We start from the raw sequence: 24,812 nt of genomic DNA, 5'->3' as shown, positions 1-24,812 counted from the left end.
TTCAGTTTGCCATCGCAAAGAAGACTGAAGAGCCTCCATCATCATCTTCTTGGACGGGGACGGCAGCAGTTTCTTGAACGTCCTCTATCTGCTGCAGGTTGAAGGCTCAGTTATCACTGGAAACCTGGGAAGCATAACTCTCCCTGCATCTGTAATCCCACAAGCAGCAAACAAACTTGGCCATTTATTTTTTAATGCACCTTCTCAGATGAATTCACTGCGTGTTGTGCCCAGGGCTGGACTGGGACCAAAAATTGGCCCAGGCATTTTGACTAGAGACCAGCCCACCAGGTATTAAAGCCACAAAGCCTTTGAATGAAAACAAATGCTGTTGTGACAGTGATGTACAATCTTCTTGGTATATGTATGATTTCTATACATTTTACATCAGATTAAAACTTTAGTTGTAAGATTCAGATAATTATTTATTAAAAGTGAGACATTTTAAATGAGAATAAGAAAGAAAAGTATTTCTTTATGCCCCCCTTTCCCTGTTAATGCCCTACCTGGCCCCCCTGGCAAAACTTTTCTAGACCCGCCCCTGCACAGTTACCAGCTGTCAGCTACTTAGAAAAGGATCCTGGTGTTTTTGTCTCTCAGAAACAGTTCATAACTTCCCTTCAACTCATTCATGTCACCTAAAAGGTAAACCTGTTTCTCCATCACCTGTTCAGCTCTGATGATTCAGTAAGGACATCTCCTGGTTTCATCTTCATGTTTCCCTCTCACCACATATCCAAACCGATATCATGACCAGCAGCTTTTACAGCTGTGGCTCCAGCAAACATCAGCTGATACTAGAAATTAAAATCAAATAAATTCTAACAACAGCTGATCAAGCTTAAACGTGCTGCTGTTGTTTAGCGTGACATCCGCTGGTTTCCTCTTTCTGGGGCAAAGTGGGCGATAAACAAGAGTGAAAAGCTGATCAGCTGATCAATTTTATGATTGAAGTAGCAACAGGAGAAGGAGGGGTAGAGAATGAGCGAAGAAGCAGCAGCTGACAGCGTAAAGACAGAATAACTCCAGCTTTGTGTCTTTTTCCATCCTGGCTGAAGTACGGGACAAACTGTGTACCTTTTCATCTCGACACGAAACACGTAATATTTTCTCTGAATACAAGAGGATTCCCCTTTTTACCGAACGGTTGGCAACTCTACTAACTAACCATATGAATAAAATAAAGTTCACTATCAGTAACATCATAGCACCCACCCAGCTGTATAGAAACTCCGTCATGCTAGCTAGTACACAGTACAAGTTATTGACTGTAAAAATGAAAATGAACTACATCTAAACTTGGTTTATATCTGACCGAGATAGACTGCAGGGCCGCCTCGGGTCTCTCCTCCTCCGGCCTCCCCTTTCCCTCATCCACCTGCTGGCCTCTGTGGAAGCTCTGCCATAGCCACCACTAAACAACTGACTTATTTTGACACATCGGCCAGCATCTGGCCAATTCACCACCTTTCATTGTTTATACTGTTACAAAAATAAATAAATAAATAAATAAAATAAAGTCATCGGCCCATAAAAACAAAAAATCACCATCGTCCCACCGGGCAAATGCCCGATGGCCAGTCCAGCTATGGTCGTGCCATCAGTTAACCCTCATTTTAGCAAAATGAGGGATAGAAAACACCACGGCAATGGAGAAACAGTAGAGCAACAGATTTCCAGCTTCCAGTAAATGGCGTTAGGAGGAAGGAGCACAAAGCTGAGCTTGTCCCTGCTAACTGGCGCTGCCAGATGGGTGGAGCTATGAAGTATGCTGTAGCTTTTGCTGTTGGAGCTGCGATTTGCTTGGAAGCATGGGTACGGTGTGGCTTCTGGGTTCGGTGCTGACGTCTGTCGGCTTTTCGGCTAACTTGCTCAGCCTGTGGATCCGTTTCAGAGCGACTTGTTCGCTGGTGGGCGACCCCGCTGGTCGGCGACCCCACTGGTTAGTGACCCCGCTGGTTTTTGCTGAAGTGGCAGGCCTCCAAAATCACTTCATAACTGGATTTATCAGAGATGAGATGACTGGATGGATCAATGTAGCGGGCTGCATGTCGGATGGTGAGAAAACTGCTAGAAGGTTGTCAGCATTCGGCCTCTCGGAAGCGCCGGCGTGACGTTCAGTGTGTTTCTTTGATTGCTGGAGGAAAAGCAATGAACCCAGAGCTTGAGTAGTTGTTCATCTGATGCGCTGACAGACGAGAGGACAATTGTAGTGAATGGAAGGGTGAGTAAAATTATGTTACTCCGGTGAGATAAGCTGTGTCTAAAGGTATTCACCGAAAATGCACCCTGTTTGCACATAAACAAGAATGAACAGCTTGCAGAACTGGGGGAACCTATATAGATGGTATTATAGATATAATAACCAGTGAATGTGATGATGCTATTGACTGCTGTGAAATCTCTTGAAAGCAAAATCTTTAGTCTGATTGAAAATTTTAGTTTGTCAGAAGTCAGCCCATGGAGTCAGTGCAGTGGTCTCAATCAAATAAAAAAGTTGAGATTCTGGTCAGGCTGAGAAACAGAATCGCACCCCACTTCCCAGCATTCTTCTAGCGAACGTCCAGTCTTTGGAAAACAAGCTGGATGAACTAAGGGCCAGGATAACTTTCCAAAGGGATGTGTCTGTGAAGGTTCTCAGTCATCCAGGTCATCGTAGTCAAAGGAGATTGCACAGAAAAGCGCCTGGACTTCTTTAAGTTGCTTGAAGAAGGTTCGCCTCTCATCCAGTTCTGAACTGAAGAAGCCTCTTGGATGAGAGGCGAAACGTCTTCAAGCAACTTAAAGAAGTCCAGACGCTTTTCTGTGCAATCTCCTTTGACTTTCCAAAGGGACATTAAGAACTACAAGGTCTTTGTTTTCACAGAGACATGGCTGGACCCTTCCATCCCTGACGCGGCCATTGTCCCCGAGGAACTCTCCATTGACCGCCAGGACAGAACAAAGGAGGTGGCGTGTGCACAATGACCAACAAACGGTGGTGCACTGATGTACAGACAGTTTCGTCGGGGTGCTCTCCTGATCTTGAACACCTTATGATCAGATGAGGTCCCTTTTATCTGCCCAGGGAGTTTACGGGGGTATTCTGTACTGCTGTTTATATCTCCCCCCCACGCTGAAACCACACAGGCACTGGACAAACTGTTTGATATTATCGACGGGAAGGAAACGTTACACTCGGAGACTGCTTTTATCATTGCTGGCGACTTGAAGAAAGCTCTGCCAAAGTTTTACCAGCACTTAAACTTTCCAACGCGTGGTGAGAACATCTTAGACCATGTTTATTCTCCATATGCACATGCCTACAAAGCCCGCCCCGACATGCCTTTGGAAAATCAGATCACTCCCCGGTTCTGCTCCTGCCAGCCTATAACCAGAAGCTGAAAAGCAACCAGCCCATGACATTCAGTTCAACGCTGGACCGACCAATCAGACAGTGGCGTGCATCACTGCTTCAGCATCACAGACTCGGAAGTCTTCCGCTGACAACAACGTCAACAATTAATGGGTAGAGTGTCTGTAGCTGTGAATACATTCTAATTACTTGTAGCAGTAGAGATATCAGAGATTAATGGGAGTTTATTGTAATTTGGCTAGTATTGATGATTTGACTGACACTACTGTTAGTGTTAGACAATCAACACTATTCAGTGTTAAATTTTTAAACACCAGGGCTAGTGTAAAGTACTACCAACACTATTTGGTGTTACTTTTTAACACTTAACACCAGTGTAGAATATTGTTGACACTGGTCAGTGTTAGTCAGTGTTAATCTTTAACTCTGTACAGTGTTAAAATAACACTAGGTCATTGTTAAAAATATAATACTTTGAAAAGTGTTAATTTAACACTCAAAAGAGTGGACACATATAGACACTTTTCTAGTGTTAAATTTAACACTCACAGTGTCAATTTTAAACTGGCGATTTTGCTGTGCACAGGATATTCCTCATTTCTAAGTTGTTTCAGTTATTGTGGAGAGTTAGCATACTAAGTTAGCATACTAAGTTAGCATACGAATCTGTTCTTGTTTATAAAGGCTGCGTACACATGGCGGCCTTTGAGTGAGCAATTGTGTTCACTAGAGGGTGGTGTTGACTCACAAATAAGGGAATTGGCCTAAATTGATTATGATTCTGTGTCTATGCCATCCTGTTATGTTATTATGCTAAGCTCCTTCCTGGTATCTGGTTCTGTCCATTTGTAATCTGGTATGGTGTTCTCTGTAATACTGAAGTGTGAGAAATGCTAAACAAGAGAGAGAGATGTTTATGTTATTTCTTATTTGTATTTATTGCAGAACCACATCCTTACTTGCCAGCGAGAGTGTGTGTTGAATATGGGCTCGTGGTAAATAAAGGTCTTCCACTCTGACATCATTCCCCGTCTCTGACCGGACGTTATTACCAGGGAACAGTACCGAATCATGATTTCAGAGATAGTGGTCCAGGGCGTCCGCTATAACAGTCACCCCTTAACTCTGTTTTGTCCTTCTCCCTTAGATCGCTCAAGTACGCCACCAGCCCCCAGCTCTGTGCTTTCGTTTTCTCCTCATCATCGTACATTTACCCTGTCACTGTAAATAAACCTCACTCACTGCACTCCCAAGTCTCTGTGTGTTTCTGCCACGAATGTGGTCATCACTGTAGCCTGTGCAAGAGTCTTTTATCATTATTAAATTTTGTGCTGAGATTAATTTGGTGAAGAGTATTGTGTTATGTTTTTCACCCTATATCACATGGGCAGTTTGATACATGTGCTACATTTACATGTGTTAGCATTATCAGTGAGTGTTATCTGGTTTGCCTGGTATTTGTCTTCTGATGTGTTGGTAACTGAATTGGCTCAAATGCTTCACAGCACAGTCTTTGTAAGCTTCTTATTAACAGAAAAGAGGCAAAGCTGTGATCAAACAGCATCAACCAGATTCAGAATAATTAACTTTATAAAGTACAACCCTGTTTTTAGTGTGAAGAAAAATAAGTTTTGTAAATCCTCCCTTGACCAAAGAAAAAAAGTGCAAAGACAATCAATGAAATATTGAAAAATATTGTTTTGTATTTTTCCTCACTTGTTAAAATATATATTCTAATTTAAAATTTCACACCAAAACACTTGAGAGAGTGGAATATTACCACTGTTTGTCATATGGGGAACTAAGCAGGTTCCTTTGAATGGCAGGCATGAACAACACAGAGACCAGTTTAGCACATCGTCTGTTACCTCTATGCTGCTGGAGTACATGCAGAATGTCATTTGCAGTGGTCTTACTGTATTGAGCAAGACCTTCCCTGTGAAAAAAACAACAAAAAATAACCAAAAAACAAAACAAAACTGGATGGCAATACATGTGTCATAATGAACTCCGAAATAATAGACCCAGACACAGATGGTAACTTCATTTCAAAAGATGTATTGACAAATCCAGGCTTGCATAATGAATTATTGTTGTTATCATTGCACCGTACCCATAAGGAGAGAGCGAAGGCAGAGAAACAAACCAGTGACTTTTCAGACAGGTTGACTGTCAAAGTCCAGTTCCAAGACAATTGGAGAGTCCACAAAAGTCTTTCAGAGACGTCACAAGGCGCTGTAGCCATGTGCTACTACTGCAGCTGAACCATCTGCCAAAGGTGGCTAGATCGGTCTTTAAAAGCACAGGAGTGTGATCAATAATGCATGTCAGGTGTGTCCAGTTCTTCACCATCCTGATTAACTGCCATACCCCAGGGCTGCCACAAACATACATACACTCACCGGAGAGACAGAGAGACATTGAGAGATGCTCAGAGTATCTCTCTATCCAGAGACCAGCATTTCTGTGGGGAAAACACTTTGATGTAGAGAGGTCAGAGGAGACTGCTTTGAGTTGATAGGAAGGCAACAGTAACTCAGTAACCACTTGTTACAACCAAGCTATGAGGAAGTGCAGTAACATTTCTTTGGCATTATTTTCATTCACAGTCATTTAGCTCGGTCATATTATTATACATCCTGCTTGTGTTTTGAGCCTAATGTTGCATTTTCCTTTGCATCTCCCTGCATTTTATAGAATATTAAACGTTATCAATTAAATCCATGGTCTACTGAGCAAGGAAAAATGATCCGATTACCGACCTCCACCTACTGCATCCTGTGCACTGTGTATTTACCCTGCCGCCATCAAGCACCCATTATAATAACAGAGAGAGCGGGATAGAAAGGGCAGTTTCATTGCTCCTGTTACAGGACCAATCAGGACAGCGATACCTGGCATGATGCTTTCTACATGTCACAATGAAATTTTACTCCAATTAAAGTTAAACTTTGAAAGACTGGCAGGCAAACAAAGCTGTAGACTATTAGTAGGCAAGACCAAGGTGTATGAACAAAGCATGCAGTTTGTGCTTGGCTTTTGTAGCAGAGGGCTGGTTGCTAGATGACTGGCATGTAGGTTGAGTACTGATTACTGTGTTCAGAGAGGGCGGGCTGAGATAAAAGAGTGAGAGCAGAGAAACAGAGAATCCAAACCAAAAATGTGACAGACACACCTCGGTCAAGGAAATGTGGAAAACAAGAACAACAAAAACATTTGGTTCCATCTTCACAGGAAACATTAGTGGTTGAATAATACTGCACGAGTCTCTCTGATCATTTTTTTGAATCTGGAGGTGACGGGGAGAGAGATATCTGTTCTGGATAGCACATTGTCAGCATTGTCATGTTCCAAAAGGAAATTATTACTTATATTAATTTTACCATGAACAGCAAGAGGTAAAATGTTACACATCATATTTATTAGTTTTATATTGTGTTTTATTTATATTTTATATTGTAAGTAATAAACATGAAATGCTAAAACTTCAAATACTGTACTCTACAAGACCCATCCATCCTTTTCCTGCCACTTATCAAGGCCACGGGGACACCTCGGCATTCCCAAGTCAGCGTGTCCTGGTCCACCTCCTCTGGACACAGCTGAAAGACCTCAGCTTGACGAACCAGATGCTTGAACCACCTCATGCGGCTCTTTTCAATGTGCAGGAAACATGTTTTAATGTAAGAACTGATCTGATTCTATCTTATCGTGATGTGTTAGTGAGGTACATGAAACACGATTTGGGCCACTGGGGGGAAAAGTGAGGGTGCGTTTTGTTTTTTTCTGAGATGAATTCTGAAAGAGATAAAAGTCAGAATTCTGACTTTTTCCTCAGAGTTCTCGACAAAAAAGGAAACCCTCCCTTTTCCCCCTCAGACGTTTTGTGAAAGTTGAGATTTGAGAGTGAAATGTTTCGAGAAATGTTTCTTAGGAATTCTGAAAAACTACAAACGAAATCGGGTTAACAAGGTTAAGACTGATTATGCTTTTCCAAGAAAATTGACAGGTTCAACAAAAGGACTTAGGATACAGAATTTGGTTCAGATAATAAAATTTGTACTACAGTAATTCAGACAATATACTCTCCGGTTAACTTGCCTGTTCCACCAGGAGATGGCGGAAGCAGACTTTAATACAAGATCTGAGCTTCCTTCCGACGTATTCAACTACACGCATCCATGCGGTCCGAGGAAACCTAAGAGCGAGCGGAACAGTCCAGTTATCTTGTATCCTGATTGATAGCACCCTTATGAAACGTTAAAGCCAGAAATACAATGTGCAGGTCTTTCCGTGTTCATTTCTAACTTTAGGAACCGGGTTCATAAAGACACTGTAAGATGCGCAAAGGTGCCTTTTGTGTAATCCAGCCTCCAGCACTTACACAGCCTCCGCAGGGCTCGCTTCCAGCAAACAGCAAACGGAGCGTTTCTCCCCCACCCAACAGGTAGCTGCGTTTAATTGGATTTTACAGATCATATCGAGGAAAAGGCCACTGGCTTCCAAACCAGTCTCTTTGTTGTTTCCCACCTCCACTTTGAAACAGGACCACGGCTTGGCAAGGACCCGAAAGGCGTCATGTGACTCGGCATCTGCTCTCAGTTGTGGCAAGATAACAACGCAGGGAGAGGGAGAGAGAGAGAGTTGAGGAGGAGCTTGCAGCTATAAGATTAACTCCACTCACCATCAGCACCAAAACTTGCATCCATCCTCGTCTCGTAACAGCGCGCGCACACACTGGCGTTTTTATTTGTTTGGTTGTTTCACCCCCGTTGGGAGTTGCACAGGTGCATCCCACGGTTAAGACTCGCTCTGTGCTGAGTTGATTATGGTCACAACCCCCGCGGTGCCAAGGTGGAGTCACCGCGCGTATCTCGAATCGGTGCGCTTCTCCAGGGGCTGGGATGCGCACCGGGCACCTCTCGCTTCCTGCCGAGTTTCGGGTCTGAGCAGGAGTCAAGCGCTGCCCCAGGGCGCAGAGGCAGGAGGACCCAGTCTACCCGGAGCAGGATGCCAGTAATGAGAGGGCTACTGGCCCCGCAAAACACCTTCCTGGACACCATAGCCACCCGCTTCGATGGCACCCGTGAGTAACAAGCAGGAGCTCTCTGATGAGCTCATTATCTCGTGGCTACTACACGCAGTCAAACCGTGTTCTTGATAGAAAACAACGGTGCAATATTAATCTTTATGTGACTGATATACATTTAGGAGTATTTTCAAGTATGCAACTTTAAAAGTAAAAACAAATATGTGCGCTTCTCTCCGCCACATGTATCCGTCTAAATAGTGACGTGCTCTAGGAAAACGTTTTCTCAGAGCCACTGATGGAAAATTTGCGTGATGGCTTTAAGTTCCATAGTAACAGTTTTAGTCGTGTACTCTTTGCTTCTAAGAAATGAAGTGGGATTAGTTTAATTCAGTTTTATTTCGTGCTGTAGTTTTTTCTATTGTGGACACTGTGTCCAAGCTTAACTCTATGTCATCTGCATGTTTTAGTGATGCAGTTTTAGCAGAAAGGTTCCCCAGAGCGTTTGCACTTCACACCCGGGATGAGCACACGGGAGTCCTGCCTTAGTCTGATCTCTGTCACAGCACTCTATTCTGTTCAAGCACAATAGAGATGCCGGGGAGAGAGAGGAGGCAGGATGCACAGGCCAGTTATTTTTTTCTGTCTTTGGCAAGAGTGTCTTGTGAACAGATGCAACAAGCAGCCCGTGTGTGTTTGGGCCCATGCTGGGTAGGTAGGCGGGTGAGAGATTATATCGTGTTTGGGGTGTTCAGTTCTCCCTTTTTTTGTTTTGTTTTAGTTTTTTGCATCAATTATTCAGGGTGATTGGAGTTTATGTGAGACTGTGAGCGGTGGTGAGCCAGTGACTTCAATAAACCAGTTATGTGTGACAGCGGGATAGAAAAGATTATGGGACCAGGCAGGGAGCAAGAAGCTCAAAGGCAGATCCTGATCTCACTCAAGGTTTTTCCAACTCCTCTCCTGTTTGGACATTTAAAATCTCTCACTTTAAAGTACACACGAGTCTTCATGAAGTGTGAGAAGAAAGGCTACAAAGCCTCCTAACGCTGTATCGTGTAGCTCCACATTATTCATAGGAAACGCTTAGAGCACACGCAGGTCACACATTGGCTGACACCGAAATTTTAAGGACTCCGCTCACGCCCTCGTTGTCTAAAGAAGAAATGGTCTAAGTGGAACTGTTTCCCTGTGAGCGGCTAAAACACAGGCCTTCCACTTGCCGAGGTGCTGATAATTACACATTTCCAGCCGTACTGGTGCAGCCATTGTAATTAACACGAATGGATGTCAAGAATTCATTGTGGCCTTTCTGCCTGTCAGAGGAGCTTGTGGGAGGCAGGGAGGGCAGGATGGGAGAGTGTGTGTAGCTACTCCTGTGGAAGAGGGAGACATTTCAGACGTCTAAATATAAATCCATTTGGGTTCTGGCTGTGACACAGGTGCAGATATGTGTTTTTTTAAATGGTGTGGCATTAGCTCCTCATTAAAACCGACACTGGTGCGAATGGGAGAAGGCCACCTAAGCGTCTCTCTGTAGAGGTGATGGAAGCTTTGTGTCTGAGTGGATACTGGTGTGTTGATGTGTTTCTGTGAAAAGCCATTTTGTTGGGAGCTGAATCAAATGGCAATAACAATTACTTGTAAATGCCATTCATCCCTGCTAGAGTGATATCTGAAAGCACTTTATTTTCTGTTGTTCAAGACTGTTTGCTTTGTGCGGCTGCACCACTGTTTTAGCAGACTCCGTGCCAAATGTGGCAACACCACTAATGCACTTCCAGTAGTCCCTTCAGTTCAGAGCAGGAAAGGCTGTTGAAGACAAACCCTGGAGAGAACGGAAAGTGTACATAGCCAATCCATACTGGCCTCACTGACAACACAAAAACCTTTTTGCCACAATTTTTAAATTTGCACAAGTGGAATAATTTTACATAATTTGACATTGGGCATAACAAAGGCTGGTAGGTAAACGGTTTTGTGAGGAAGCAGCATGTATAGAGCCAAATGCTCTGGACAACCCTTGTTTTTTGGACACCTTGGGTTTGGCCAATTACCTGCTTTGACTTGGTTGAAAGAAATGTATTGCTTGCAGATTAACGTATCATGGCTGACCCCTTAATAAGATCAGTGCTGCACTAGGCCCATAATAATCAGTCATTTGATCGACAGGGCTCTTCTACATTGCAGATAGAAAATTTGCATATGTTACAATAGGAGAATGCCCAAATCAATAAAAGCAATGACTGCAGTTTTAAAAGCTGAATCTGCTGCGCATTTTAATGTAACATGATGTATGACACAAGCAGGGCCGGATTTACTTCATTTTTGGGACCCACTTTTTTTAAGCAGGTGCTCTTATCAGCTTGGCTAGATGAAGCATTTGAATATGCCAATCTGCTTCTGACAGGTTCCAGAAGCAGATATGTGATTGTTTAAACAATCAAGAAACGTAAATCGATTTAAACAGGAAGCTTTGAGATGTGAGTCGTTACCTTCTTTGTCTTAAATGTACTCCAACCTTTGCTACGTGAACAAGAACTGTATTAACCATCCGTCACATTACAGCTGACTGCTTAATAAAACCGGTCTCTGGAACAGGCCTGTAACAGTTAGTCAGTTTACTGACTGGTCTCTTGTCAGAGGATTAATTGTCCACTTTTTCAATAATCAGTTAAATTGATCTAGTTATTCATCGAACTCATTTGGGATCAGCCCAAAGTTTGCTATTATATGCTTTAAAAAAAAAAAACTCTAATTTGAAGATTTCAACTTGCTTAAAAAAAAAAAAAACACTTCTCAAAATTTTTCTTACAGTTAATTGAAAACAAAATAAAAAAAAGTTGCAGGCCCAATCTTCACTTAAGACAGTTGTTCCTTTCATTTCTATCTGAAATATTTTACTGGTTAGCCTCACATAATAAAAAATGGAGCTACTTCATCCAAAGTGTAAAACAACAAGATTTTGTATACTTTAGGTAATTTTTTGTGCATTTGACACTGAAGACGTGTTGCTGATGTTCTCGTCTGCTGGCAGTAGATGAAGGAGTTCAAACAATTAAAGAGACAGATTCCATCTAGATATAAGAACAGACATGATGTCACACACATATGGGCTTGAGGTGCTGCATCCCACTGCAGACATCAAAGCTTCTGAATCATACACTTGGAGGAAGGTTATTATTTATAGACCACTGTCGTGGTGAATGCTGTAGCCAACAGCTCTCAAACAGCATGACGGAAAGAACATACAGAGTCACACGTTTTAAACACATTTGTCAAATGATCTGTGATTTAATGTTTATTTTTTCATTTTGTCATTCATGGATTCTTGCAATCGTTATCATTGAGATTTTTTGGAATTTTTAATATAGAGAAATCATTCTGGGGGAAAGTGGTGAGGAAGAATATGGAAGGAATTAGTCCTCAGCATGAACCTCGTGCTCGGTTCAATCAATGTTCATTTGCTGCAGTGCTCCCTAGAAAAGACGGCAGCTGTGTGGGACTGAGTCAATTGGTCCTATTAATTGAGTGGGTCTTGGCTTGGTCTTAATCAGGTTAGGCCAAGAGCTGTGCTCATCACATGGACTTCCTGGTCTGGTACTCTGCATAAACTGCCAGGAGCCATGCTAACATCCTTTCTCATACTTCATTCAAAAATCCAAAAGGAGATTACGTGCATGAAGAAGGACAAATTATCATACTGTCAAGAGTAGAATTTCTATATTATTTTTAAAACAAGGTGCACTTGCTGTGTTTCCCAGATAGAACCAAATAAAATAAGTTGCAAATCAAGACTTTACAAATTTTGCACTAATGTCAGCATGGATTTGAAAGTTTTAAATCAATAAAAGTGTCACTTAGGCTGCTGAAAAAATCTTCTTGTATCATATTTTAGTTTAGAAGATAGAATATATAGAATTATTATGTTGAACGTGTTATGCACACAATGCTGTCTTTGCAGCAAAGCCTGTTTGCTCCAGTCACACAGAAATGAGGTATATTTTCTCACTTTCTCACTCTAACAGCTGAGATAAGTGTAAAATTATCTGACAGTCCTCTCTTCTCCACCCATCACATCTCGCTTCTCTTTCTCCTCCTTCATTAGTTGCCTCCCACCTTCCCCTTTTGTTTTTCACATCATATTTTTTTACAGGTAGGTCCATGTGCATACGTGTAAGTGAGAAACCAAGTGCACATATCCTCAAACCTACAGGCAGGAAAACTTGTCACCACTTCACCGTCCCCGTGTTTGTGTATCTGTGTGCCCGCTTATGTTTGACAGCACAGATTAATGGTGAAGCGTGATTGTGTTTCGTGTGTGTTTCCCCTGTGGCTCTTTGTGCTTAACCCCCACCCCCTTCCTGGTCTTTTGTCAGGCAGGAATAGATGTAATGATAGTCCTAATAAAGAGTAGCCTAGCCTCTGTCACTTTATGGTATTAGCAAGCTGCACTCATTATATTCTACACCAAATAAAAAGACTGAAAATCTACATTAATGCTGTGAGGTCCACGAGGCTGTGTTTAGGCACAGTGGTAATTTGAGTTAAAGCGGATGTAAATAACTGGAATGTGCTAATGTGTTTAGGATGGGTGCGTCTCAAATGTCATACTTCTGCACTTGTGCTAAATGCCGTGTAATACATGTACTTGGATGCTCTAGCTTAGCTTAGGGGTTAGGGTTAGAATCAGTAAACGTTTCCTCGGTGGTCACCATCTTTGATATGTAGCTAAAAAGAAACCTGCACCAATTTTCAACCAGTATGAACTAGCTAATAGTTGTTATATCTGTTAACTTGCTAATATTTAAAGATATTTACCAGGCATTCATGTAATTAATTAACCAATGTGTTGTGCTGTTTGCTTTTTATTTTCGTTAAGCTGTTATCTTCACTCTAGAAGAATTTTGTGTTATATTTTTGGTGCAAGGTTTGGCATGCAGTTGACTTTAATATTCAGATATTACAGTCATCACTTCTGAAAGTGTTTGAGACAACACTAGCCTGTCAAACTTCAGACTACGCAGTTACTGCAGAGTGTGTAAGACAACTTGGTGACACCCTGGTGACCTCTGGTTGCTAGGGGAAAATATGTATTTTTCCATTGGTTGGCAAGTGGTTGGTCAGTATCGCTGAGTGAAATCTGCCATATCTCAATGCTACACCAAAAACCTTCTTGCGATTGCTTTGGTTGGGATCAGAGTGTCACAGTCATCCTTAGTTTGCATGGAAGATGACAACTTCTGCCTGTTTGCAACCAGTTTCACATGGGGACACCAAGCAACCTCGTGCAAGCATTCAACAATCGGTCAGGTAATACAAAATACACACTTCTTCCTAGTAGCTGGTTACCCGGGGTTACTGATTGGTCTCTAAGCCTATGGGAGGCTTTAGCAATCAATTTTATTGCAACTGCCAGCAACCTTCAGCAGCTGGTTGCAGAATACAATTGTTTTCCCTACTGATTACAGGCCTGTGTGACTGGGGCCATAGCAAACTAACATTTACACTGAAATGTAAATGTGCTTACATCAATAAGTAGATCTTGATGGCAAATCTCTGACCCTAATTTTTCCACAGGTCTCTTCACCTTTAAAGGGAGTTTGCAAAGTGTTTCTTTTAAGAGGAGTGTTGTGATTCACATTAAATACATACAAAATTATTACGTCACAGCAAACAAGTCAAGAAGTGCTTGTCTAGGGAAATCTAAAAATAGTTCAAATGTACCAAAGTAAAGCAGACTCTCTCCTTTCATGTCAAACTGTTCCCTCATAAAGCTTCTCACATCTTATATACATCTTTTAAATTACTACCATCTTGACGCAGTTGGCTATTGTCTCTGAACACAGAAATAACGCAGCTGCATGGGCTATACACTGACAGGGGAATGTCCCGTTAATAAAGGCTGGAGCTTGTCAAGGTGAGAGGCCAGCAGCTTGCAGCTGGTTTTGCTCATGTGCGTTGTATGACAGGAAATGATGCAAGATTGGAGTGACAGGCAAGCTGCAGGTAAATGGACAGGTTCTTATATAGCGCTTTTCTACTCTATTGTGAGCACTCAAAGCGCTTTACACAAGTTGTACATTTGCCCGTTTGCACTGACATCCACATATGGATGCACCAGAGAGCAACATGGGGTTAGTATCTTGCCCATGGATACTTGGCATGCAGACTGGAGCAGACTGGGATTGAACCACCAACCTTCTGGTTAGGATGTGACCTGCTCTATCACCTGGGCTACAGTCTCTACTTTAACTGGTCTGAGATCAGTTGTGAGCTGTGCTTGAGGTAGCATCAGCAAAAAAGCAAGCACCCGTTTATCTTTGTAACAAATACGTTTTCTCTTATTAACCAGCTTGGCTAACATACATGATTGAATGTTTTTACTCCAGAAAAATTACTTTTATTATTGATACTTTAATACAAGTTTTATGTGTAGTGAGGTGTTCATAGGATTTTATTGCTACGTTTGCTAAAGCAGTCATTCTAAAAATGTCCTCCTCTAGTCCACGAAGCTGGCAGAGTGGTATATTTTTATTCTGGCACATTTTATCTGGTTAAAGAATAAAGGAAATGTAATTTTAATTTGATTTTGTTAATATCTTCTTTTTTTTTCTTCCAGTAAAAATTCTGAACTGGGACTTTTTACAATGGATAGAAATATTTCAACTCTATAATAAATTGGATAAGAAATAATTTGAAACTTTTTAATTTTAGATCAAGGATTCTTTTTCCAAGTATTCACAGGAGTCTTTAATATCCAGGATGGGTTTTTTATGGCAGGTGATCTGAACTTTTTAGGAATTCTTAATAATTGGCCGCTTAAAGTGACCATGGATCTAAATATAAGTCTATTTTAACTGATGAACTGTTAATGTACTGTAATGCTGTACAAGTGTGAATTGATTAACAGAAATGGTAATCAGAGTTAACAGTACGCTAAATGAAGTGTAAGTTTTATCCAATTTTGATCAGCAGCACACATGAAAATCAAAAGAATTCAATAAGTAAATTTTTTGTTCCTGAATGTAGTGTAATTGTGCTGTAATATGCATCTTGTTATTAGAGGTGAAAAAGGCAGAAAGGCAAAAAACAAAATAAGCAGATATCAGATGGCTGCAGATATAATCAAAATACAAAACTGTAAGGGAAATTTGGGTTAAAGAAGACATATCCCAAATACTAACAGTATTATGTAGAAGGCCATTTTCATTTCAGGGAGAGAAATAGTGCAATTTTGTCAAAACCACTGACGTATCTCACTTACGCAGGAGATGTGCTTTAGTGGCAACACATCATACACTGGGAGATTGGCGTTAGAGATGCACGTCTGTCCTAACTATTTATTTTCCAGCTCAAAGGGTTACAGATGATTTAACAGAAACCACACTCAGTTTCTAAAACTAAGAGCTAGTTTTTAGTGTGGGAATCTAACCAGCGGGTAGAAGTTAAAATAAATTAAAAGTGAAAGTAAAGATGGAGTGCAGAAAAGTGAACCAAAGAGCAGGACAATAGCATAACATGTACAATGATCATCTGATGTTTTTGATGTTTTGAAAAATATGCTGGATGGTTGAATAGCCTACTGCAAAAGAAACCTATGTACTGGGTAAAACACAACAAAAAACTAAACTAAACAAATATAGAAAAAATCCTGCACCTTGTAGCCCTCCAGCATTGTAAGACATGTAAAATGGGATTGTTTTCTTATGACCAATATTGCAGTGACCCGCATGTCAAGGCACTGGCACCAACAGACACTTTGTGTAAGACGGTGGGACAAGGGCAAAGGCTTCAGGTGACAATGAAAACAGATTTACAATGTACGGTAAACGTTTGGAAGCTATTTGTTTGTCTTCACATTGTGCTGCCTGTATAAATACAATAGTAAAACACAGTCATACTACACTTGCTTTGTCAGCTCCGTGGAGCATAAGGAGAAGAGAAATAATGAAAGTATCAATTAAGTTTGCTCTTGAGCTCATTTATAACCTCGAGAGCTCTCGGTAAAGTAAGCACATCTCCGTCAAGAGCTCATTTCATTATTTCTGAATTTAACAGTCTCCTTTTTACACTCACGCTGTGCCTGCAGTCAGATTATGAAGTTGATAATCAATGATGAGAGAACTTGGCTCTGTTACTGAATAATGTTTTTGACAGATGGATGAGACGCACAGTTCAGACAGCAGAAGGTCTCAGAGCTGAAATCATAGGATCTTCAGGTGGTTTTGGTTTTCTTAAAAATTCATGGGCATGCTAAAATAAAGTCCCTGCACTCTCTGAAACTCACTATTACACACATAAGGTATCTGGCTGCAGTATGCTGTATTTTTAAAGGCTGTGGGTGAGTCTCAATCAATAGATACTCAAACAGTCATATATTATTTACAGCAGCTGTTTGTTTAAACCCCCCCCCACCCCCCCCCCCCCCCCCCCCCCCCCCCCCAAACCAGAGCAGTTTACTTAGGCGGCAGATAAGAAGAGGACGCAGTATCATATGAAAGCAAAGTATGCAGTGGTTTAAACAGGATTCCTTACATACTCTATATATAACCTATATACCAGTATATAAATCGTGTGTTTCATCGTATGATATAATAAACAAAAGCCACGTCGTGCCGCTATTAAAGTTGCCCCTGTGCAGTTTTTCAGCCCTTCTAGACCTTGTTCAGTATATCTTAGATATGTCTCTATTAAAGATAAAGACCTGGACAAACCTTTAAAATAGAAATATAAAAATTTCCCTTCAAGGGCAAAGTAATACTTTGAAGTTCATTTGGTAGAAATAAGCCGAGATCTGGCATGTCCATTGGGATGCTTAAGTACTTTCACAGATGAAATGAAATGAAAACAACAAAGAAGAAAGATTATTTATAGCATTTCTCTTTTTCTTCGGCAGCATGCACTAACCGCAAAAGGTTTCACTAATAATGGTTATTGTAGTCTTTATTGGCTTTTTCTATTTTGAAAAATCAAAGGAAACTTTGAAAATTGGTTTGGTCTCAAATTAGATAACACATTATGATAAGCGTTAATATAAATGGCAAATTAAAACATGGTAAATAGACTGGTTCTTATATAGCACTTTCTACTCCACTTGGGTGCTCAAATCGCTTTATACAGCATGTCTCATTCACCCATTCACACCCATTCATATGAGCACTTCTTTTTACATCTAAGTGCTTTCTATGTAACATTCACACTCCGATGAACGCATCTGGAGCAACTCGGGATTTGGTATCTTGTCCAAGGATACTTTGGCATACAGACTGGAGCAGCCAGTGATCGACCCACAGTTCAAGGTCGGGCAGGGGGTGCTTGAGCCTATTCCAGCTATCATAGGGTGAGAGGCAGACTGCACTCTGGTTAAGTTGCCGGTATACCATAGGGCAAAGAGACAGAAAGAAATTCACTTTCAGATTTTTAGGCAGTTTAAAAATGATGAAATAAGTTTTGTCTTTGGACGGTGGGGGGAGGCTCTCATGCAGGCAGGGTTAGAGCATTTGAACTTCACACAGAAAGGGCCCACCCAGTAGGTTCAAACCCAGACTAGCTGTTACGTGATAGTGCTAACAACATATCAGCTATGCTACCTTTATAATATTTTGTATTTACTAATCAGTAAGGTTATAATATATGTTTATGTGAGTAATGTGTACAAAAAGTAATAATTTTATTAATTATCATTTAATGCAAACAATCGGGGAAATGAGAGTGGGGAAAGTAGAATTCAATACTAAACATACAAGACAAGGGTTAACAGGAAACGGCATAATCACAACAGCTAAAACAGGGACAAAGGCTAGACAAGTTAAAAAGAACACAAGGAAGAGGAAGCTACCAAACACCAAGCAAGGAAATATAAACTCAAATGTGGATAAAGCAAAACCAGGAACCAAGGATTCAAAAACCTCTAGAAAGATAAAAAATAAACAATAATTCCAAGCAGCTGTAAAGAGATAACACAAGATAAATACAAAGAAAAACATGAAGGAGAAAAAGTAAACGTAAACTAAGAATGAAACTGAACATAATTAAGGATAATTAAGAATCTCGTTATTATGGGATTAAGGAGTAAGTAACCAGAATTTAAGAGTCTTAAAAACACAAAACACTGTGTTTCAGAAACATGACTCTCACACCAGAAGGTTAAAAATTGTTCAGCTGTTCCCTTAATTTTTTGAGCAGTATATTTGATCATAGCTGATAAGTGACAATTACACTTACTGTCTGATGACACTGGTGCATCTACTTTTGTATATATTATGTATTTGTTAAGGATTATTAATGGTGTTTGCAAACCCCACATTATGCATACACACATACACACACATACCTACATACACCATGATCATGATGCTGTAAGGCTATGATATATTAGAAAACTGAACTGTTAAGTGTTCAAATATTAACAATTATGGGATTTGTGTAAATATTTGTATACACACTGTATATACACTGTATTGCAAAACATATTCACTTGTCTGCCTTCAAGTGTATAAGAACCGAATGAGGAGGCCTGGCACTCTTCACAGTCTTCATTCATCACAAAGATGCTCTGTCAGGTTGTACAGGACTCTGTGCAGGCCAGTCAAGTTCTTCCACACCAAACTTGCTCATCCATGTCTTTTTGGATCTCGCTTTTTGTACTGGTGGCATCCTATCATGGTACGACACTAGAATTCAACGAGCTCTTGAGAGCTACCCGTTCTTTCACAAATATTTATAGAAGCAGTCTGCATGCAGCATGTTGACGCAGTGTCTCGCAGCAAGAAGGTCTGGAGTTTAATTCCATCAGGTCAGGGTCAATCTGTGGAGTTTGCATGTTCTCCCCATGTTTGCATGGGTTCTCTCCGGGTACTCCAGCTTCCTCCCAAGGTCTAAAGACATGCAGTTAGTGAGGTAGGTTAATTGGTGATCCTAAATTGGGGCGATTGTGGCTCAAGAGTTGGGTGTTTGCCTAGTAATCGGAAGGTTGCCGGTTCGAGCCCCGGCTTGGACACTCTCGGTCGTTGTGTCAAGACACTTCACCTGTTGCCTACTGGTGGTGGTCAGAGGGCCTGGTGGCGCCAGTGTCCGGTGGCGCCAGTGTCCGGCGCCACCAGGCCCTCTGGGGCACACCCTGTCAGTGCGCCCCCAGGGTGGCTGTGACTACAATGTAGCTGCCATCACCACTGTGTGAATGTGTGTGTGGATGACTGGTTGTGTAAAGGGCTTTGGGGTCCTTAGGGACTAGTAAAAGCGCTATACAAATACAGGCCATTTACCATTAATTGATCATAGGTGTGACTGTGAGTGCAAATAGTTGTCTGTCTGTCAGTAATGTGTTAGCCCCGTGACAGGCTTGCGACCTGTCCAGGGTCCAGCCTCTCGCTCTAAGACAGCTGGGATAGACTCCACCACTGGATTCAATGGTTTGAATGGGTGAGTGAATACTTTTGGCAGTATAGTGTAGATTTTTACACTCACACTGACCCAGTCAATGTCTATACAAAGTTTCATCAAGGTTGGTCCACTCATCTAGGAGGAGATATGGAACATACATACATAAATGGATACATGATATCCAAGGTGTTTATTCAAAGCTGCTGGTGTCTCAGAGGTGCAAGGTGCCATTTAGTACTGGTCCTACGTCATGTGTTGTACCTCTATGATACCTGTCGCCTTGCTAACACATTTTTTCTAAATCTAACCAAAACCTTTGGTACCTTAGCCTTGGTTAGTTAGGACTAACCTAGTCCTAGTCCTCATGGAAAGATGTGAGTCAACACAAAAGATATCTTTATTGACTTTGTCTTTGTTTTTTCACCTGTAAACATGGATGCTTGTCTTTGTTGCCTTATCTCTTAGCACCAGTAGCAACATATAGATCCCAAAGTACATTTTCAGATGACCGACACAACCTATCAGCAATCTAGATACCATGTGACTTTTCTACTACCAGTGAAAAGGACCCTTTATAAATGGGCTTTGTGTCTGGTCAGAGCGGCAGGGCCTCTCGAAATGAAGCAGATAAAACAAGTGTCAAAATGTTAGGTTGAACTTTGTCATCTCTTCTCCTCTCTGAATTATTCAATTTTACGTTCACCCACTGCTTACAGACGAGCAGACCTGTGTTAGCCTTTTACTTTAGGGTTGTGAAAAGCATAATAGTTGTAGTGCGATAGAGAACACACAGGTGAACTGAATGTCAGATTGGCTAAGGGAGAGAAAAACATGTTTAGAAAGCACAGACAGGTAGAGAAACAGACAAAGCTAGAAATAGACAAGAAGCCAGGTGGTCAGCACGGATGTCACCATGTGTGATGAGGGAAGCAAAAAAGATGAGTGCGCAGGAGGAGAAGGACAAAGTCTGTAATGGCAGTAAATGAAAGTGATGAAGCCAAAGCAACAGGGGGTACAATTGACTGCTTTGAAGTAATATGTTCCATTAGGAAACAGATGAATCTGAGCTCTGGCTTTAGTAGACCCTGGAATTAGCAAAGCAGCAGATAGAGCAGCTATTACATCGTCTTCAAGATGTATCCTAGTAAATGTTCTTTTCAGTATCACCTTGTTTAACAGAGTATCAGCTTGATTATGTGTTGTCCTGAGCTAATTATTTACAGCAGTACACTGTTTCCACAAAGTCACATTAGTATTGTGCTGCTTGCGGTAGTTGAGCAATGTATTGCTGTTTATTCTCTGATTTTTATAAGAACTACTGAGTGGAACATAAGAAAAGACAAATTATGCATTATTAGCTTTACCAAGGAGCCCATGTACTTGGTTGATTTTGTCTGTTAGCAGGATTGCTGCTGGGAACGGTGGAATAATTTCCCCATAAATACCAACCCGTATTCCACATACAGCCAAAACATCAAACTAAAACTGAATGCTCAACAGGTACGACCCAAATGAGAGTTTTGATTTGATTCCCACAAAGAGAGCTGGTGATGTTTCTTTTTGTGTATTTATTTATTTTTATTTATTACCTCTGGATTCTTGTGTTGAATGACTTCATTTAACATCTGCATTGTATCCTCATAGCTGTCCTCTCTTTCAAAACAGTAACTTTGTAACTGCGACATCAAAGTTTAGCTACAAACACATTGTTTCCCCTGTTCACTGAACAGGAACAATGCAATGTTTGGCATTCAATATGATTAAAATCCACATATTTTTGTATTCAGTTCGATTCAGTTTTATTTCTGTAATGCCTAATCACAACAGTAGTTGCCTCAAGGTGTTTTATATTGTAAGATAAAGATATTACAGAGTAACCACAACAAACAGATGACCCCCTACGAGCAACACTGGGAAGAAACAAATGGGCCATTTAGTTCCAAGTAGGGAAACTTGTATTCCTTATAATATAATCAAACAATCAGTTTTAGAATTTTCAATATCTTTTTCTGTTTTGTGACATTACCTCTGTGCACAAAACAAGATTTTCAAGCAGCCTTCCTGGTACCCAACTTAACTTGCAGCAAACCTCTGCAGTCAGTTTATGCCAGTACAGGAGCAGGGTTTTATAGCAGTATATTGGTGCCTCCATCTACAAACAGTTGTCCATATACTTTAAGATTCAGTGTGTGGCGTGAATGAGGCAGGGCGATTCCACATGTTGGATTTCAGAGCCATTTTAACTGACGCGGTGGGAGCTCGCAAACTACCACAACAACAACACCACAAACCCTAATTCCCCTTATTTATGTCGGCGGGCGTAATTGCGGATGCCGCGCAGGTGCGTCCGCCTTCCCTGCATGACACCACAAACCACGCCCCACCACACAGTGAAAATCAGATTTTTGTTTTTTTAACATTTTGGTTTTGTATAGAAGCAGAAGCATTGCAGCTATACAGTGATTCCATTTCCGTATCCACCTTAGCATTGTTGACAATCCCTCAAACCATACAAGCAACCACGTGTACTGTACTTCATTTCCAGTCATTTACATTCATGTGTGAAACTCTGAGTCAGATTTGAAACAGCAGAACAAAGAAGAAGATGCAGTCGGCTGCTTTGAACTAGATGCCAATGCTGTGTGATGGATGAGTCACTCCACCAGCAACCTGTACAGATCAGAAATGTTCAGCATGTTCAGATTTTAACTTGCTGACGTGGAAGACATTGCAAGTAAAGAGAGCTGGTGAAGCAGACATGCAGTGCGTAACAACATTATTTCTCTGATATGACAGAGCCACTTGGACTTCCTGCAGACCCTTAAAAACTACTTATGTCTTTTAAAGACTGAGTCAACTCTGTCTTTTTCTCTTGGGTTTTGGATGATGTGTTGGATGTCGTGTGGTGTACATAAGTACAGGTGAAGCATGATGTTCCAAAGGGTATGTTCTTGTGTCTTGGTCTGAAAGGGAAAAGAAAAAAATGAAAGCAAATACACACTATGTAGCACCTATAGACACACAACTCTCTTATAGGCACACGATTTTATGCAAATACATGCAAAGCCAAGGGCGAGCAGAAGACAAAGAGTCACAAGGAGATTTATAAATGGAGAAAGGGAATTCTCTGTAAGGATCTAGAATCTGTCCTGTTAGAAATATGAGTTACTTGGAGACTGGGATTGTCCTTCAGTGCTAATCCTATATCTAAGTTTTCTGAGGTTTAAACCAAAATTTTCTTAATATTCATTTCCAGTTTCCTTGACTAAAAACATTTGAGTAATCTCTAAAAGGCACATCTAAACATAATTACTTAGGACAACCCATTTGATTGATTTCGTCAGTATTGGGTTTATGTTTTGACATATACGTCCATATCTACAGTGATTTCAACTCATTAAAGAAAGCGATCTTTTCCTTTGCCTGTACTTCACCTCTCTAACACGTATGCTGATAGTCCTTGTGCTATCTTGCTCACAAACCCCCTTTTTTGCTTCTCCACCCTGACAGAAGAATTACCCCCAGTAAGAATACCTCTCTTGATAAAATGGCAGACACAATCACAGTTTTAAGTCTGATGTTCAAGCACATAAGCGCAAAAGAGAAAACAGTGTCCCATTTAAAACTTCCATCATTAATCTGGAGATATTAAATGTGTCATGGCTGTGTGAAGGTAGGCAGGAATGGTGGACCCAAAAGCTGGACTCGCGGAGGCAGAGTGAACTCAAAACATGCGGCTTTATTGTGGGGTAGCAGGCAGAAGAGAAAACTAGCTAAACTGGGAAAGAAAAACTAACAGGCAGGCAAGTTGGCAAACAAAACACAGTGAAGTTTGAGGGACGACACGACAATGAGCAGGGGCAGACGCAGACACTAACGCTACGTCCACACGTACCCGGGTATTTTTGAAAGCGCAGATTTTTCTATGCGTTTGCACCTTTCGTCCACACGTAAACGGCGTTTTCGGTCACTGAAAACGGAGATTTTTAAAAACTCCGGCCAGGGTGGATATTTTTGAAAACTCCGTTTTTGCATTTACGTGTGGATGGGAAAAACGGAGAAAACGCAGAAAACACAGAAAACGCAGAAAACGCAGCGTCAAAGGTGTGCGCCTTTTTTGACGTCACACTGTGCGCCACGTTATTGTTTTGGTGAAATGAATTTCTACAATACTATTACTGTTAATTGTACTCTCTGCAGTGTTTAAATGCTTACATATACACACACAGTTACTGTCCCTCCACACATACGACTCGGTTCTGCTTCTATGCCCCAGCTTTGTTTACTATTTCCCACCGAGGCTTCTAGACTTCTGATTGGCCAACATTTCTGCACGGTTAGGAATATATCGCCACCTGTTGCTTTGGCATGTTCCTAGCAGCATTTTCCTTCATTTCTGAGTTTACGTGTGGACGGGATTATTTTTTAAAACGAAAACAGAAAATCTCCGTTTTCAAAAATACCGTGTGGACGTAGCCTAAATACAAGAGGTGATCAGGACTGAGAGGAAACAGCTGGGAGACACGGCTGACGCTGATTACAGAGACGAGACAGGGAGAGCACAAAGCTGAACACACTGACATAAGGCACAGACCTACAAAGCAAAAACAGGAAGTACATGACAGACACAGAGATCCAGATTATGACACAGAACTTAACAGACACAGACTCATGAGCAGACATAATAACATCATGGACAGAGACCAGGGCTGCACAGAACAGAAACAAATGGCAAATCTTAACGGAAAACATAATCAGAATAAACAAGAACAGAAAATAAAGAAACACAAAACACTGAGTTGTCAGACTCAGGACCACGACAAAATGTCTCAGAGTGTGACAATGTTGCCCATAATAGTAAATTAAAAAAAGAAGCCAATGGATAATTGCAGAAAGCGGCAGTTCCTCTAATGACCAATGGAGGCAGGCTCCAAAACCTGTAGCTTTTTTATACATTATAGACTTTAATCCAGGTGAAGCTTCACATTAGGAGCATGGCTTCTTTGACTGACAGGTGTGCCAAAACTGGCAGCTATGCTGATT

At 41.1% G+C, this 24,812-nt stretch overlaps 1 protein-coding gene and 1 long non-coding RNA gene across 2 annotated transcripts in view; one reads left to right on the top strand and one right to left on the bottom strand.

Annotated features, from left to right (window-relative positions):
• Nucleotides 1–7,536: 7,536 nt before the first annotated feature.
• The window catches only part of kcnh3 (potassium voltage-gated channel, subfamily H (eag-related), member 3), a 182,437-nt gene continuing 165,161 nt past the window's right edge, over nt 7,537–24,812 (top strand). The window contains exon 1 of the mRNA XM_085136252.1: nt 7,537–8,441. Within this exon, the coding sequence (XP_084992378.1) occupies nt 8,366–8,441 (76 nt within the window). The 5' untranslated portion in view covers nt 7,537–8,365. The remainder of the gene's footprint in view (nt 8,442–24,812) is intronic.
• On the bottom strand, nt 23,330–24,707 carry LOC146500339 (uncharacterized). Its single transcript, XR_014869947.1, has 2 exons — nt 24,176–24,707; nt 23,330–24,143 (listed from the first exon to the last, which is right to left on the bottom strand). It is a non-coding gene; the product is annotated as an uncharacterized LOC146500339 (long non-coding RNA).

Source organism: Neolamprologus multifasciatus, chromosome 16 (genome assembly GCF_963576455.1).
Source record: "Neolamprologus multifasciatus chromosome 16, fNeoMul1.2, whole genome shotgun sequence".
Classification (NCBI taxonomy): domain Eukaryota; kingdom Metazoa; phylum Chordata; class Actinopteri; order Cichliformes; family Cichlidae; genus Neolamprologus; species Neolamprologus multifasciatus.
Note: the sequence above shows the minus strand (reverse complement) of the source record. Positions and strands in the feature narration are given on the sequence as shown.